General features: G+C 41.6%; 1 protein-coding gene across 5 annotated transcripts in view; it reads left to right on the top strand.

The window, feature by feature from the left end:
- The first annotated feature begins 851 nt into the window (after positions 1 to 851).
- Positions 852 to 17,461, top strand: part of LOC141782606 (FERM and PDZ domain-containing protein 4-like) — a 35,633-nt gene continuing 19,023 nt past the window's right edge. For 2 of the 5 annotated variants that reach the window (XM_074659160.1, XM_074659158.1), the window contains exons 1-2: positions 852 to 986; positions 14,999 to 15,115. In XM_074659160.1, coding sequence (XP_074515261.1) covers positions 943 to 986; positions 14,999 to 15,115 — 161 coding nt within the window. In that variant the 5' untranslated portion in view covers positions 852 to 942. Of the gene's footprint in view, positions 987 to 5,613; positions 6,311 to 14,998; positions 15,116 to 15,147; positions 15,539 to 17,461 lie in introns of those variants that run through there. The other 3 variants (XM_074659161.1, XM_074659159.1, XM_074659162.1) reach the window with 2 other exon arrangements.

The raw sequence follows: 17,461 nt of genomic DNA, 5'->3' as shown, positions 1-17,461 counted from the left end.
TGATGTTAAAATGCCATGGCTTTATGGGAGAATGCCCTAAATATAATAAAAAAATTATAATAAAATGTATGAAATATGCTGTATTTATTAGATTAAGAATACAGCATGACAAGCTGCATTATATGACAATAGATATGTGTGCAAAAGACATTGAAAATATGAATAATAATAAAAAGATACCTGATGCTACTGTATAACATTTAGGTTAAGGTCTAATTCTGTGGTTTATATAGGATTTAGGTTTGGCTCCGTTAAGGGTGACAGTTGGCAGGCAGATAGTGATAGAGTTTGGATTACGGTTGAAGCTTAATTTTTAAGCTCTTCATGGATGATAAAACACATGGCATTTCCAAATGCATCGCACGGGAGATCAGATTAATATTTCAGATACCGCAATTTGGTTGTGCGTTGAAATGTTGTAAATAATACCATCAAGATAAAAATGTTTGTTTCAGCTGCTGGAAACACTCAAATATGTCTTTAACTCTCCCGCTATGATCGTGAAATATGAAATATGAAAAACACCACAGGTGAATTTCACCCAAACAGGACATGTTTTTCCACGAGAGCCTTTGCTCATTGAGGCAGCCTTAACCAGCACAGCAGCCCCATCGAAGTCCAGCTGTTCAGCATTGATCCCTCTGTGTTTTCTGATGCACTGGCCCGGAATGTGATGTTATTTCATTACCCAGGCGGAGGCGACAAGCTCGGTCTCCTCCCCCAGGGCACCGGCCACTCACTTGGACAGGGGCGCTGTATGTAATCATAACTGGAATGGCTTAGTCAGACAAGCTCAGCTGCCTATATGGAAAGTCCAAATCAAGCAGGGAGAAACTTTAGAGTGAGGAGGAAGGACGGGAACACACATCAGTGAAAGAGGCTTTGAAAGGCCTGGACAGGAAAAACAGAAACAAGTACTGCATTAAAGACCTGTCACCAGCAATGGACCCAGACGACAATGAACTCGGCATCTTCACTGTCATTCAGTGAGTAGTGTGCTGCGGATCGCTGTTCTGTGCTTACTTTATAATTCAGTCAGAGCTGATTACTCACGATATCTCTAAGGATGAGCGCACTGATGGTAGTTATAGCAGAAAAAGTTTGGTTTGTTAAGATTGTACATGTATTAGAGCAGTTTAGCGTTTCACTTCAGCCTAACATTTTGATAGTGACTCAATTTTAGTCTTTTCTTTGTTGTTGTGACTGACGGTCACGGGATACCCTATTCTTTACTGCTGCATCACAATAACGATGTCTTGTACGTTCCTGTGGGATTGGCATGGTTTTGCTTTGACATTCACAGCCCTCTTCAAAATAATTGGTGTTTACAACTTTACAACAAGAAGTCTTTCGCTTATATCTTCATACCTGAGTGACAGTAGCTTGCTGGAACCAATGATGTATGGCCTTTTTCACAGCCACATTTTTGACATGCCATAAAAGCACTGCTGTAATTAAGAACTGTTGATGGCTGCGCTCCATTCAGAAGTGTCAGTTCAAGGATCCTGTTATTGTGCATGCTCACAGGCTGGCTTGGCTTACTTAAATAGAACAGATAAATCAATAAGAGTACTGGTAACACCTGTGCCTATTCTGCTATAACAAGTGCCTGCTGTGAAGAAGGCCTGAGTGGGTGTATTCTGAGAGAGCAACAAAGAAGAATAATGTTCTAGAGATGCAACGTTAAGTCGGTTAATTGATTGATTTTTCTGATTGATGAATCGTTTAAAGTTACAGTGTGTAACATTTCGGGGGATCTATTAGCAGAAATATAATATAATATTCATAACTATGTTCTCATTAGTGTATAATCACCTGAAACTAAGAACTGTTGTGTTTTCGTTAGCTTAGAATGAGTCCTTCATATCTACATAGGTCCACGTTTGCAGGGAGTCTGCCTTGTCTCTACAGGAGCCCAGAAAGGACAAACTAAACACTGGCTCTAGTGAGAGCCTTCCTTGTTTTTACGTTACCTGAAGGCCGGTGGTTTTCTAAAATGCTTGTGAAACTGTGGTAATGTGAGCCGGCAAGTGCAAAACCGTGGTACAGCCAGCCATCGTCTGACTTCCGCTGCTCCTAAAGCAGTGTTATTATAGTAAGGATGCCCTCTGAGCGAGGTGTACGGCGTTACCACAGTTTTGCACTCGGTGACTCACGTTAATGCAGTCTTGGAAAGGAAGGAGTGAGCGGAGGGGTGCTCAGTTGGTTGCAATCTGCAACCACACCACTAAATGCCGCCACATTCCTGCCTTTGAAGGTATATTGTGCAGCATTTAGGGGGATCTATTGGCAGAAATGTATTATAATATTAATAAGTATGTTTTCTTTAGTGTATAATCACCTGAAAAAAAGAATAGTTGTGTTTTCCTGTTTATATCTACATACGGAGTCGGCCGGCATGTTTCTACAGTAGCCCAGAACGGACAAACCAAACACTGACTCTAGAGAGAGCCATTCACATTTTCACGTTTTCTCGTCAGATACCGTAGTTCTCCTACACGCTTGGCACACGAGAGGAGTTTCAGCTGGTTGCAATCTGAAACCTCACCACTAAGAGGCCGCTAAAATCCTACACATTGCACCTTTAAGTCATTTTTCGAGCAAAAATATCAGTAAAGTAGCTGTTTTCAGCCTCTCAAATCTGAAAAAATCCTGCTTTTCTCAGTTTTATGTGTCATTGTGAATTGAATATCTTTGAGTTTTGGACTGTTGGTCAAACAAACACACTCTTAACAAACTCTATGAAACTGGGAGGGACATTTTTCATAATTTTCTGACATTTTATAGACTAAATGATTTATTGATTAATCGTGAATTTGATCAGCAGATTAACCGATAATGAAAGTAATCCTTAGTTGCAGCTTTATAATGTTCATAGGAATTTAAATGAGAACAGTTTATGGAGCTGTGGTGGACTGGCTAATGTCCATGTACCCAGCCTCCTGCCCAGTGCATGCTGGGAGAGGCAACAGCCTACAGCGACCCTGAACAGGATAAGTGGCCGTAGAAGATGAATGGATGGATGAATGTACCAAACGCGACATGCCAATGACCCACATGAACACGTTTGATAACCAGCACGTTAACCAGACATACAGCACCAGCAGGTGTCGAGCATCTTGGCAGCGTCCCTGTTATGTTGTTTTATTCACTCCACACAGAACAGGGCTACAGCCTCCCAGTGTTACTTTGAACTTTATCAGGAGGTGTAGTGAAACTGGCACACCGAATCCATAATCTTTTCAAAGCATAGCGTAACTCAGCCAGGTAACACTTCACTTCTTATCCCAATTAGTCACACCACTGAATATTCATGGCAAAACGGCGTTCAGATCTTTAAACTCCCTACTAAAGGCTGTTTAATTCACGGAATAAATCAGCCGCGGCGCAGGCATAATTAGTGTCGAGCTAACAGATCGGGAAAGTTGAGGTACTGAGGTGGCTCATATTATAGGCATGATGACAAACAAACAAAACGCTGCAGATGTCACAGTTAAGTGTGGTTTCTGAGGCCAGTTGTGGCCGCTGACACACATCTGGTTGAGGTCCAAAGGCCTCTAATGCTAAGTTGGGATCAGAGTGCAGTAAAAGCTCCAAAGTCACATTACTGTACCGCACACTGAAGTCTATAATGCTGCCCAATCTGCAGAATAACTCTTCACATGGAAACAGCTGTCATGCTAGTTTAGAGCATTGAGTGTACATTTATGCCCTTGCTATCCAGCATGGTTAGCAATTCATGCAAAGTGGTTATGCTCCGCTTATTTTTGCTTTTAAAAGGCAAGCAATGTGATCCAAAGGCAGGGGTTGCAAAATTTGAGCACTGCTGGGTTTTAAGTGGCCGGGCGTGCCAGAATTGACTGAAATCAGCTGTTTTTAAAAGGGAATCGTAGAGAGAAAGGAGAGTTAGGGATCAGCAGGGCAGCTGGGTTTTATCGGTCAAAGCTTCAGCCATATAGTCTCCTTAGATCACGCTCCTGTCTGACCCTAATATCCTCTGCCACTCATGTTGGCCTCTGGGCCGCGAGCCCACATGGGCAAACAGAACTGTCCAGAATACGCTGAGTCTCTCAAACCCTCCCGCCACAGGACACCGCGGTTGCGTTTGAAGCAAATCGTTGGACATGTTCTCCCTCGCTCATCAGCGCATCCTCGATGTCTTGTGTGTACTCCTTCCTGAGACGTATCATCAGCTAAACTGTTTCAGAATGAGATTAACACGATGATTCACTCCGCTTTCTTTTTTTTTAAACAATTGGATCAGCGCTCTCTTCGCAAGCTCGGAGGTTTTAAGTAAAAACCTGTCAGAGGCGATCGTGAGCTTCACCTTTTTACCCGTCTAGCTGCGTCTTTTCTATGGCGGCAAACAAATGTGAGCTTGAGTGGAAGTGACAACATTCTTTATTGCATGTATCACTCTCAGCAAAGGCACATTGACTCACCCTGCAGAGCCTCACAAGTTGTGGCATTTTAATATAGGATGGTTGCCACTCGTCTGTGGAAGCACAGCGACAAATCGTAGCTTGAAATTCCTCAACTAGTATTTGTATTCTGTGTATTTGTATTTATTTATCCATCACCACCTGACATTTTTATTGATTAGAGTGTTTATTATTCTGTCAAGGCCCCCGGCAAAGATTCACACTGAATATAAATAAGTAGGGGAATATCTTATTTCTTTTTAGGTTGTACTATTTAGAGTCGAGTACTACGTTTGTTTCCACAGTTTATTGACGTTTTGAGCTTTATTTATTGATGACAGCCGTATTCAAACATCTTTGTCGAGCTGTGTGTTTCCTGTCGGCACATCACAGATCGGGATAACGGGGTCTGTATTACTGCGAGAAGTTCCTTTTTATCAAAAACCGTCTGATCCACATGAAGAAGTATCAAACCTCCTGGGATCAGAGACTAATTGGCTCTTGGTGGTTTTCGACAGAGGTGCCTCATCCGTGTGGTGTTTGATTTATGAAGGGTGATTCTTCCTCTTTGGGATAATAGACGAACGGTGATTCTTCATCTGGAGCCGGGGCTGAAATCGGGAGATACCCTTTTGCCGAGTTACGCCGGGACTCTCGTGCTCATTTATCAGTTTACTGGCGTTTTGAAACTCTGACATGAAATAGAAAGTCTCAAACACATTGAAATGAAATCAGATGAAGAAAAATATGAAAATTTATGGAGATGTATTTCAACTTAAAAAAAATATCACAGAGGAAATTAGACGCTTGAAGCATCTATTAACATGCAGCTGACTACTTGAAGCCTCATGAATCACAACAGCCCCTCTGGACATTGATTAATCACACAAATCGTATTATCTACTATGGAATTCCATTCTGCATTTCGCGATCTAACAATCCTGATCTTCTCTTGACACCACCGTTGCATCAGCTCTGTGTTTGTTGGTTTGTTTGTTTGCTTGTGTCGGGCGGGTTGCTAAAATGTTTGGAGGCCTCTCATGAATGACCTCATTGAGGGAAAGCATTTAGCAGATGAACTGTTTTGGAAAGGTCAAAACAAATGCAGTGTACAGTATGGGCATCCTAATGTGCAGCTGTGAGGCAGAGACCTCATCTGGGGAGGGGAGGGGGGGGACACTTTAGGTCCTCCCGTCTCTCCAGCTGCTCCTCTGTTGCACTCATCATCATGCAGTGTGTCTCCGTCATGTCATCTCTCTCATCCTTTTCAACCTTTTCTAGAAACACACCACCTGGTTGAGGATTGATGAGGTTAGCCTTTGGGGAGTTCTTGGATGCTGTCTGCATCCTTTAGTAGTAATTCTTGTTGGCCCTTCGCTGCTCAACATCCTCTCACATTCCTCTCTCTTCCACTCTCATCTCCCACCACCATCGCCACCCCTGCCTGTCCCTCCCACCCTCTCTACGGCTCTCTCTGCCTCTCTCCAAAGCTGTTGTTACTGTGCGGCTCCCGCACATCATTCCACCGCGATGGAAATTAAATGAAGGTGGCTTAACGCAGCTAACAGAGGCATGCTTTGAAGGATGTAACCGGGGGGGAAGCTGCTCTGCCAGATCCTTTTCCATGGGCTGTGGATTTGCGCTGCCGAGGCGAGGACACAGCAATCACTCAGCCATGCAGAAGCCCAGACAACAGGACTAATCTCTCCACCTGACTTGTGGAAGCTCCACTTTTTTTTTTTTCTCCCTGAATTATTTATTCCTCGCCGCCAAAGACAGTGTGGGACAATGGAGCCGGAGTGAAGTAGATGGTCAAATTTGTAGCTTTGACTGCAGTCTGCAGCACACATGGATGTGTTCAGCTTTGTGAAGATGCCAAAGCTGTCAGGGTGAGTCCGATGGATGCTGCTGCTGCTGCTGCTGCTGCTGCTGTGTGTTTGTTCTCTAGGTGGTGTTTCATATGTTCATAATTTAGAGAGTGGGACACGTGATTAAAAATGCTGAGTTATTGATTCCTCAAGAGAGCAAGTTGTGCAGTCATGTATGATGTGAAATGAATGAGCAAGTGAGGGAGATGGGAGTGGGGGGTGGATGCAGAAGCTGATGCGGTTCATGTATCTAAACTGTCTGTATCAAAGTTCATAAATTTCTTATACTGCAGACAGTAGCCGTGGTTTGTTGCTCTATGTGGTGTCATGAAACCATGCATATTCTGAAACACAGCAAAGATAATCTGCAGATTTTAAATCACTTCAGTCAAAGGGCCGTGGGAGAATTCACGGCAGAGTTCTTAAACATCATATTTTGGTAATAATGCAAACACATCTTCTTCATTGATATTTCTTTGGTCATTAGAATGATTAAATATCTGTGGTTATTTAATATGAGTGGTAAAATTCACATATCTGTGGAGGATGAACACTTATAGATGATGTAGAGGAGTTGAAAAGAATATAAACCTTCTTCATTTGGACAATTTCACTGTAAGAAAGAACTGAAAACAGGGTTTGTTTGCTTTTTTTTTTTACAAGGAGTGATTGCAAGTATGTGGTATGTGACGTATATGTGAAAACTAACAGTCTCGAGGAATTCATTCATTCATTGCCAGGGCAGATGCCTCACCTTATGCACCCATGGGTCTGCTAGATTGAGTTGATCGGCCCCAGTGGACTGGGCAGTAATCCTAATAGGGGATTTGGCTCCATCAGAAACACTACAGACCACTGGTGGTGGAAACAGCTGATTATAAATGGGACTCATTAAATCTTTATGTGTCACAAGAATGCAAAGCATTCAGTGCATTTCATTTCACTTATGAGTCATCAACAGACTGCACTGGCCTTTTTTCAGTAGTTTTTTGAATAGACAATTACAGCAATTTACTGCAGCACTGAAGCGTATTATTGCACCTCATTATTTAGTTTATTTCTGTCAAATCACAGTGTCCTTTTTTTTTTAAACATTCCTGCAGGAAAGCAGGCAGCTAGCAGGGATTTTCCATCAGGTGATAGGCCCGTTGTTTTCCAGTAAACATCCCTCCACGGCAGCATTTATAATGTGGCTCCCAGTGGACCACCAACGTCACAGCACTGACTCCTGTCACTGTTAATAATGCCACACAACGCTGTCCCTGATTATGAGTTACCACTGCTACACTGGCGTTTTTTTTAGTTTTCTCCTTCTCAGCTGCCAGCAAGAATTTCAGTCAGCAGGATGCTGTTTTGCAAAGGCTACACAGAAACCCACTGTATGTTTTTAGAGATGTACAAGAAAGGGAACATTTTTCCTCATTGTCTCTCCCTGCTGCCTCGCAACGCCCCCAGACGTGTGCTGCTGTCAGAAACAAAAGCGTGCTCATTTTCCTCGTTTATTGGCAAACATTTTCACGTTTGATTTTTTTTTTTTGTTGAAAGATAACTAACTGTTCACCATCTGTCTTCTTGTATCTAAAAAAGCAGTTTAACCGAAGTTGTTAAAGCGGCTCTGATTTGATCTTTCCGTGTAGAACTTTGGCCTAACTTAGCTGGAAGTGCTGCTACACTTTTAATATGGTGTTATAAATGGTTTGTCTATGGTGATCAGATGTCCCGGTGTGTCTGGGAGTGTCCCGGTTTCAAGCTGGGTGTCCCGAGTCTCGACAAATATCTGTAAAACACTCAAATATCCTGGTCACTATACCAAATTGTAATAATATTATACTAGTTCTCAGCGCTTTGCTACATAGATATTTATCATGTTTCTGTCCCACTCATTATTATTACCTAACCCAATATGAAAACATAAACGATGCGCCACACGTCTGAATTCAACACTGATTTGTCTGTATGTGTGTCCATCAATCAATGTGTTGTTGTCAAGGCTGTTGCTATGACGATTGTGACTCATTCCGACAGAACACTAACTGGTTAGCTGAGAAAGTCGGTCTTTTTCTAAAGAGCTCCAGGAGGCTTACTCCTTCCTTCGTAGAGTACCCGGCAATGAAAATGCTGCGTTCTGCACACACTGAAAGAGTACATTTTTGGTGACGAGCGGTGAAAATGGCATTATATAAGATCATACTAAGACGGCCAGAATGCAATATACAATAGCACGCCTATGGTGCGTGCATAAGCTCATACATGTGCTCGTGCATTAACGTGCGGTACGCTCAAGGGTCCTGGTTTAAGGGTTTGAAAATATGGTCACCCTGTGGAGATAATGAGCATGAACATCACGCATTTATGTAAAAAGTGTCAATTACTACTCAATCAAAGTGATCGCCTGACTCAATAGGGTTGCTAAAATGTTTGTGTATGTATAGGTGATTGCTTAGTACGATAATTCAATATGATAGTTTATCATCTTTTAATGGAATCATATCATGATGAAACCATATATCGAGATATCGTGATACATAATTACGTCGTCTAAACTGATAATAACAAGCACATACTAACTCAAATTTCTTAGAAAATCTGATCAAACTCACTTAAATCAAACTTAATGTGATAACTCTGTATTAGTCAGTGTATAGCTGGAAATATTAATATTTTTTCTCTATAATTTCAATTGAAACTGTTATGTTCATTTTGCACTAAAGTTCTTAATTACATGAGAAAAAACTCAATTGTCAAGTATTTAATTCACATAGGAGTATGCAATGATAGGCTTTACCATGTGGTTATTTCATATAAACTATTGATTTATTGAACTACCAGAAAACATGACATATTACATTATCGAGATGACCTATATTGTGATAGATTTTGGCCGTATCACCCAGCCCTACTTGCTTTGCATGCATTCCAAAAACAGGATTATCTGTTATTGTGTGATGATGCAACATTTTCCGTATGTAAAAGATAGATGTGTTCATTAAATGTGTGAGAGGAAATGTTTTTCTGGATGGCGTGGGCGAGATTTTGTCTCAACATGAGTAATATGGAAGAACAGTTAAAGCTAATTTGGTTGAACTGTGCGTGACTTCATTCCCCGGCTGTGTTTTCCTTTAAAAAATCTATTATGCACGCTATTGTTCGACATGTTTTCACTGCAAACTTTTTTCGCACAGGAAATCACTGGTCTGGACGCAAATTGATTAGCCTAAATGTTCATCAGAGTACACAAAAGACCAAAAGATCTGTCACTCTTCGCGGCTCGCATCAGAAGCTCTCTCAGGGAAGAGTGGATCAGAAATGGCTCAGGGTCAGAAACGGGAGCCAGCTGGCCGTGGCTGGACGAGGTCTCAGGCAACCATTTATTTCGCTCTGTCCTTTTGAGCTTTTAGCATAAAAGCAGCGAGTAGCACAATGAGGGGAAGGAGAACCCGAGTTCAGTACCCGCAGGGAAAGTTCATCACTATATTTGGTTGATGTTTTACATAGAGTACTGTGGTGCAAAGGAGGCCTGGGAAAAATGCAGAGTAATAATGAAATAATAATGACAATACAGATGTCTTTCTTTCGTTTTGTGTCTAAACATGTGGTTTAATGAGAAATGTATTGCGTGTGCAATCACACACACAATCTCTGCAAGTGTGTTGCAGCAGTAGCTCTTTAGTAAGATAAGGGTGTTTTGCAGGTAAACTAGATTCAGGTGAGGTTAACTTACTCGCTGTAAAACAGCAGGAGGATCATCGAGGATGATGCTGTTTTATTCCAACCCAGAGGAGATTAACTAACCAAAACCCTTTTCTATATAGAGGCACCAGAGAGAGCTGCTCAGGATAGTGCAGTTGCCCATGGCAACAATATCAGTGCTTCCAAAGACAAACACAGAAATACAATATTCAGCTGGAATAATGGGCAAAATAGACTCTCTCATTCTCAAGTGAGTGTACTCACTTCTAGTCTGATTCTGGTTGTGAAAGTGGTTTCTTGCATATCAAGATAAACACAGTGTTTCCTTCTCTGATGTCAAATAAACAAAAAAACAGTGATGTATGAGTCACAGAATGGGCGAGAACAGCAGCATGAAATTGAGCAATTTTGTGTAACATGGCGATATTTTTGAAATCCCTAACAGCTAAGTATAAATAGCAGTGCACAGTGTAAATAGCAGATTGAACCGTGTTCTATTGTGCTGCCATGTTGACCAAAGGACTAGAGCCAAGGTGGTGGTTGGAGAAGTGGAGCAGAGGGCAGATGTGGCGGTGCGTTTGTGCCCTCAATAGTCTAAAAACGATAGAGGAATAAGGCCTTTAATCAGAGAGGTTCCTCTCTGTCTGAGCCACTTCTCCCCCGGACTCCTCCCAGGAGACGGTCATCTCATCTGCCGTCTGGTCTCCACAGGTTTCATATCCACACAGAATCACATTAGCGGTCTATCTCTGCATAAACGTCTCTGTTTAACTCGAGAGCACTGAGGAAGCAGCCACCTGAAACAATACCTGTCACACAAGGAGAGCAAAAAAAAATATGTTTTACTTGTATCCGACTTTGTGAAGAGTTGGGAGTCAGTGGAGTGACAGGCACAAAGATTATCACTGATTTCAGATCCACAGCGTGCAGTGGATTCAAGACATTTACAAAGATTTTAATTATTCTATCTTTAAATGTCTGTGTTGTGACAATGTGATTGTATTAAAGATGAAGTAGGTAGAATTGGAGCAAATATGATTAAAAAGTTATTTTTATATTTAAACAGTATATCCTGACAGTAGTGTATGAGACAGGTCATCTGAAAAAAATCATGTCCCTCTGTTTCCTACGGTGTCCTCCGGTGCTCCTAATGGCATCTGCAAGATTTCACAGACCAGAGGAAAACAACCAATCAGAGCCGAGCTGAGCCCACCAGCCGGAACAAACTTTGTCATTATACAGCTAAACAGTACACTACAAGATGTTTGGCATGACAGTAACAGAATATTTATTCGTATTTGATCAGCGCTGCCTTGGTTGACCGTTTGATCGGAGTTCGCGAGTGATCGACAGCTGCCTCTGTTGAATGAACAGCCAATAAGAACGCTCTCTCTCTGAAATGAGCTGTGTTTGGACAAAGTCTCCCGTCACGGGCTAGATAAATGCACCGCCTTTTGTTTCAGAAAGCATCTGCCCTCTCCTCCACTTCTCCAACCACCACCTTGACTCTAATCTTTTGGTCAACATGGCAGCAAAATATAACATGGTCCAATCTGCTATTTACATTGTGCAGAAGTCTAGTTATCTCTCAGAGCACTTGAATAACAATATGCTGAAAGGTTATTATGGAATTTTTTGCCCAATGATGCCAAAAATATTCTGCAGGTTTAAGTGTTTGTGTGTGTATTTATGCAGCAGAAACTGTGCTGAATGTTGCTCAAATGTAAGGAAATAGCCTGTTAATACATTCAATCCCTATAGGCTATTCAATCACACACACCAAACTGGCTGCACTGGAAGAGACTAATGTCATGTCTGATTGATGACGGCAGATGTAAAGGGGAATTTAAATTAATAGGTTATTTCCCTGTCTCTCGCCCAGTGCATGCTGGGAATGCCGTAAGAACCGATAAGGAAATGCAGAGCTTGGTCCTCTGATGACGAGCATGTAAACGCCAATAAAAAATGTTGCTACCACGCACAAATGGGAGTCATTGACGCAAACTCTTCTCAGAGGAAATAACTTTCAGAGCAGCTCATGAAAAATTGCACTTGTTTAATTCTCAATATGCGTAATGGCAGGCAGAGTGTGGTTTCATATAGCCAGCCCTCATGGAGATTGTCGGTGTAAATTATTCAAACTAACTAGAGTGTCTGTGTTGGAATGTGCTCTTCTTAGCTGCGGCTTGTCTATAATGCAGTTACAGGATGATTTCAGCCTTCATAACACACCCGAATGCTTCTTCGCAACTAGCTCGTATTCAGAGTGATGAAAGCGAAAGTGAACGACCGTGATAAACCAAGGATCACATTGGTCATGCAATTTTTATGAGGGACTGAAAAGTGATCTTTTCCTCATCTCGCAGACAGACAGGACCATTAAACTCTAACAAATTATAGTTAAACGACGGACTCTTGTTCATCTGAATAAATATATCAAGATGGATGTACAAAATGAAGTCTGCACAGAAAAAGTGTGTTGTAGTCTTCCAATTTAGATCATGCAACCTAGATCTTAGTTGCTGTGGTAACAAAGGCTTGGTGCCTTCAAATGGGGTCGTGTTTACTGTGGTCACGAGATGAGTCCATATGAACGCCCCCCCCCTCTTGTGGTACTCACGTTATCATAAGTGGAAAGTTTCTGAAAGCTCAGAGTTTGTTGACGTTGTCAGAAATGGTGGAGGCCTTGGAAGTTCATTTTTTTCCGGCGCATAATAAATTAATATATCGTAATTTTAGTCTTATATTGTTTTTCTTTGTAATTTTAGAATATGTCTGAGGAAAATGTTGATATTCCCAACGGCCTCATCTTTTTCCTCTGACATTATGCCTTTGCATTTCCTGCTAGCTTGCTAAACTGTTTGCCTCTGTGGCTTCTAGAGACCGACAGTGACATTAATATTGCTGTTGCTTAGCAGCGGTGTTCTCACGACTTCCCATGTTGTAAACACGAGCTCACGAGTTTCATTTGAAGGGCACCAGTAGTTGCAATATTGATTTTTATGAACTTTGATGACTCATTTTTCCTTGTTTGACTGAAAGATTACGTTTCGGTTGCTGGTAATTCAAATTTAATTGCAGTTTTAGTGCAATTCGTTCTGAGATGAATTATATTTGCTTCCAACTTCTTGTCCTAATTGTCCTCGCTCTGACTCTTGGGTAACTGTTCATGAATTGTGCAGCATGGCTTGCCCACTTGGCGCTCGATTACTTAGTCCGATGTGACTGTGCGGGCATCATTTATTAATGCCAGCTGAGGAAGATCAGTTTCACTGTCCAACAGCGGTTGAACCTTTTCAGCCTCTCTGTATAAGCTGCAACTCAATGGCATAATGCACCTCCCGCCTGCAGACAAAGGAAATCAAAGATCACCGTATCTATGACTGGGCCGTTAATTCAGACACGTTGTGGCCGGGGGGACAGAAAATGGATTTTGTGGAAATTTTCAGTTTAGAAACACATTTTGAAGGCGCAGCGTCTGAAACTGTAAGTACAATATGCTTTATTACATTGTAGACCTTTTGGAGAAATGTCATTGCCAATGGTGTAATCCTGCAGAAATACTAGCATTATAGAATAATATTCATATGCTACAAGTGACCTTTCATACATTACATTTCTTAAATGTGTAAATGTGCGACATCAGACGCTGCTCGTGTTAATATCCCAGAGGCTGAAATGGAGGGCACAACTCATCAATGAGGTGAACATGGCTCCAAAAAATGTCAGACAGTATCCAGTTGTGTCGGCACACATCATTTGAGCTGCAGGAAATGTGTTCTAAATATACACCATGGAGGCCTGCTCCCAGCTAATGTACTGTAGGTCAAATAAATCCATATCCATGTGGAAACACTAATATCCCCCAAACACACCACTGTCTGCATTGGGAAAGAATGAAAGATTGTGTTCAACTTTACATGTAGTGCACAAAAGACCATTGTCAGCTACAGTGCATGTTCTTTTATGAATTAGTTATGATTTAATGCCTCTAGTAGGTGTGTTTCGTTGAGTAGTTGAAGTGACCACTTCAGCTTAGATTGCGCTGAATAGCTTTCGAATATTTTTGTTCTCTCAGCTTATACATTGTGTTGTTGACGATATTTTATTCATATCTCATGAAATGGGCACGTGCGCCAAATACAGACAGACGTCGTGTTCATGGGCACACCCACACTGCCACACACACACTGTCATGCAGATACAAGCGTGCGGCCTGCGCACAATTTATTATCATCGGTACAGTAACTGGGGAAACATTTAGAGGGAAAGAAAGAGGAGCTTTGAATAATGAATGCGAAGAGCCCTGTTACACGGCAGACAAGCCTTTGAAGTGACATAACTTACTGCCACCGCTTTCATAGCATCACCAGTGTGCAGACACAAAGACGGAGATAAAGGGGACGACGCGGAGGGGGGTGCGGACAAAAAGACACATGAAAACATTTGAACCAATTACGGTTCTTCTGAATGCCTGCACTCTGCCAACTTGTAGCGCCGGGAAAAAGGCTACGAACAGTTGGTAGAATCAGAAAATCTTATTTGAATCTCTATTTAGACAGGCGCGGTCTTTCATACAATAGACTGGAATTAAACGTCTTGTGAATGATGGTCACAGCTGCTTCCATTCCCTGATAAACTTTATCAAACCGTCTTGGCGTTGAGCACATCAAATAACCACTTTATGAGAGAATTCCTCTGGGCTTTCTTTTTCTAAAGAACATGCTGACATCTAGAAATAAAACCAATTTCATGCCTCTCAAAGCACAAGAGTGAGGCATGACAACTCCGCCTGTGTGTCTAGCTTACGTAATTAATTTGATTTGTATTCACTGAGTGAACTGTGGCTTTGGAAACACTGTTTATCACGCTCGAATCAGACATATCACTCGGGTTGAATCGCTTTCATATCAGCCCACGACTCATTTATTGGTGTTATGATTTAAAATAACGATAGGTTATAATTAAATTACACATTATGATATAATGATGATGCTTCTTTTTCTCATCCCTCTGCAGCCACAGGACCAAATCCTCAGGCTGGCCGCCCCCTTCAGGGACCTGGAGCGCTTCACAGGGACCCCCCAATGGATGGGACATGGGCACCAATAGAGAGGGGCGTGACTGCTACATCAAGTAAGTGCCCTGTGTTTAAAGAAACAGAGGGGGAGCTTTCTCCCGTCCCCAGATGTTTCAGACGCTTTGCCAACCTGTGATTATTCCAGCCACGTCACTGCCTCCACACTGTCTCCATCTGTGCGTTCAGAATACTGATTCTCTGCTCCCTCCGCTGCTGCGCACACTCTGCCCCTGCCTACTCTCAGTCTCTCTCACACTCTCTCACACACACACACACACACACACCCACAACACTCCTCGTGCAGTCTCCCAAATGCAGAAGAGGGCTTTTGAGAGGGTGCATACGCTGAGGAAGAAATTACACCTGTGCAGGGACTTGTTTCGATCTGAGAGTCTGCACATAGAGGATGCTGGGTTGTGGCGTGTCATCAGTGTAATTGACCCTTCGTAATTGGCACTTCTGGATATCTGTACAGGCAGGTAAAAAGAAACTCTGGTTCTTTATATGTTTGTGTGCACATGTTCCAATGTAACAAGTAAGTGTTTGCTTGTGGCTCCTCTATTTTTCCCCGAGATGTGTAATATGCGTTAATACTAGATCTAAAAATATTGCTGCATTTAGAAACCCCTGTGTATACTTGATTTTTTCTAAATGTTTGCTCCTTAATTGTCACGTCTTCTCATTTAACATTCATTATAATTCAAAATAGCTTTGTGTCCTAGATGCATCTCTCTATGTGAAAAACAAAAATCTGTGTATTTGCGTGGTATAGGGAGTAGGAGGTGAGCACTTGTCACACATGGGTTATAGCATGAGAAGCGTGATGTCAGAGGAGTTACATAAGAAGTAAGGAGCAGTGAAAGTGCAGGATGCAGAGCGTGTGTGTCTGGATGAGGCAGATCATGGAGGCTATTTTGGCTCTGTAGCTTTCTAAATTTGAGGAAGACTAATGCATAATCGTTTGTCCGTTTCTGTGGCCGTGCACGGTCATCTGAGTTTGTCAAGGCTCCAGGGGGCTGTTGCTAAATTGTTGTATTTCTCAGTGGAACACATGTCTAGTCTGCGTGACAGGAGCGCATGAATAAAGCAGTAGCTATTTAATATTTACACTGTGAGACACACAGTATTTAACAGAGATGTGATGTAGTTTAGAGACTATATTCTGGAGAATTGTTCAACAGAGTATAGATATAGAATATCATTTGGAAAATGACAGCTTTAACAGAGACATCTTCTTTGTCTGAGCATGAGATGGCAGGATGGCAATTTCTTTTCACAGCACACAAAGATGTCAAAGTGAAATGAACATCAGTTCTGAAATTGACTTCATTAAGCCACATTTAATAGACAATTTCCATTTGGGAGGTTTAGAATATTCACATCAGCCAGTCCTCTAAAAGGAGGAGTGACACAGCAAAAAATATGCCAATACAAACTGGCAGTGATTGCATAATTAAAAACAAAAAGATTGTGTTCCCCGGCAGGACAAATATAACCGCCTCAGCACCAACAAGTTGTGAGTCGTGTCAAAGCAGCCTTTCAGAACGATAGTAACAGGATATTGCCTTTTTGGTAATGAGCTTACTCCCCTTTGACCAAAATATGCTTTTAGAGTAAAAATAGTCTTTGTACATCGTCAGGCCAGCGTTTCTTGCTACTCATTTCTGTTCATCTTAACTGTATAGCTCACAATGCAGCTTCGGATTGCTGTATATAGTGTGGAGGAAGCTACAGTAGCAGCTAATGAGCATGATTAGGGACCATTAGATGCATGGCTGTCTGCACAATGGGAATCCAGCCATGTTTAGCAGGTGGCCGTGCAGGGGAGGAGACAGTACTCTTCCTGAATGCACAGGTCCATATGGTTTTGATTTGTGCACAATCTGTTGAGTATGTCATTTGAAAGATAAAGCTGATGCATAAATCCAAACTATATGTGTCTTAGACGGACCTTCGGAAATGTAACGTGATAGAGTTAACTGTGCGGTAATTGTTGTTATGAGTTGTCGTATAAATAGTTGTCAAAATGCTGAAACAAATTCTTTGCTTTAATGTTGGGGTGACAAGGGTGATGACAAAATGTCATTTTAATAGACATTAGAATATTATATTTTAAAGAAATTGGGGGGGAAACAGAGAAAAGATAAACGGTTTCTGTCTCTTTTGTATGGAAGCTTGAGTGTGCCACTGAAATAATTATAGAATTAAATGTTTAATTATAATCAGATTTTAACTGGTACATTTAGAAAACACTTTGGTTGATTTAAATGCCTGTTGCATTTAAATGATACAATTACAAAGCAATTTGGGGAAAAAAACAGTTACTAAATGCACCAATTAATAATTCATTTGATATTCTGGTCTTTCGCTTCAACTGGCAGTAACGGCTAAGGCCACGTGTT

This window comes from Sebastes fasciatus, chromosome 14 (genome assembly GCF_043250625.1).
Source record: "Sebastes fasciatus isolate fSebFas1 chromosome 14, fSebFas1.pri, whole genome shotgun sequence".
Taxonomy (NCBI): domain Eukaryota; kingdom Metazoa; phylum Chordata; class Actinopteri; order Perciformes; family Sebastidae; genus Sebastes; species Sebastes fasciatus.
Note: the sequence above shows the minus strand (reverse complement) of the source record. Positions and strands in the feature narration are given on the sequence as shown.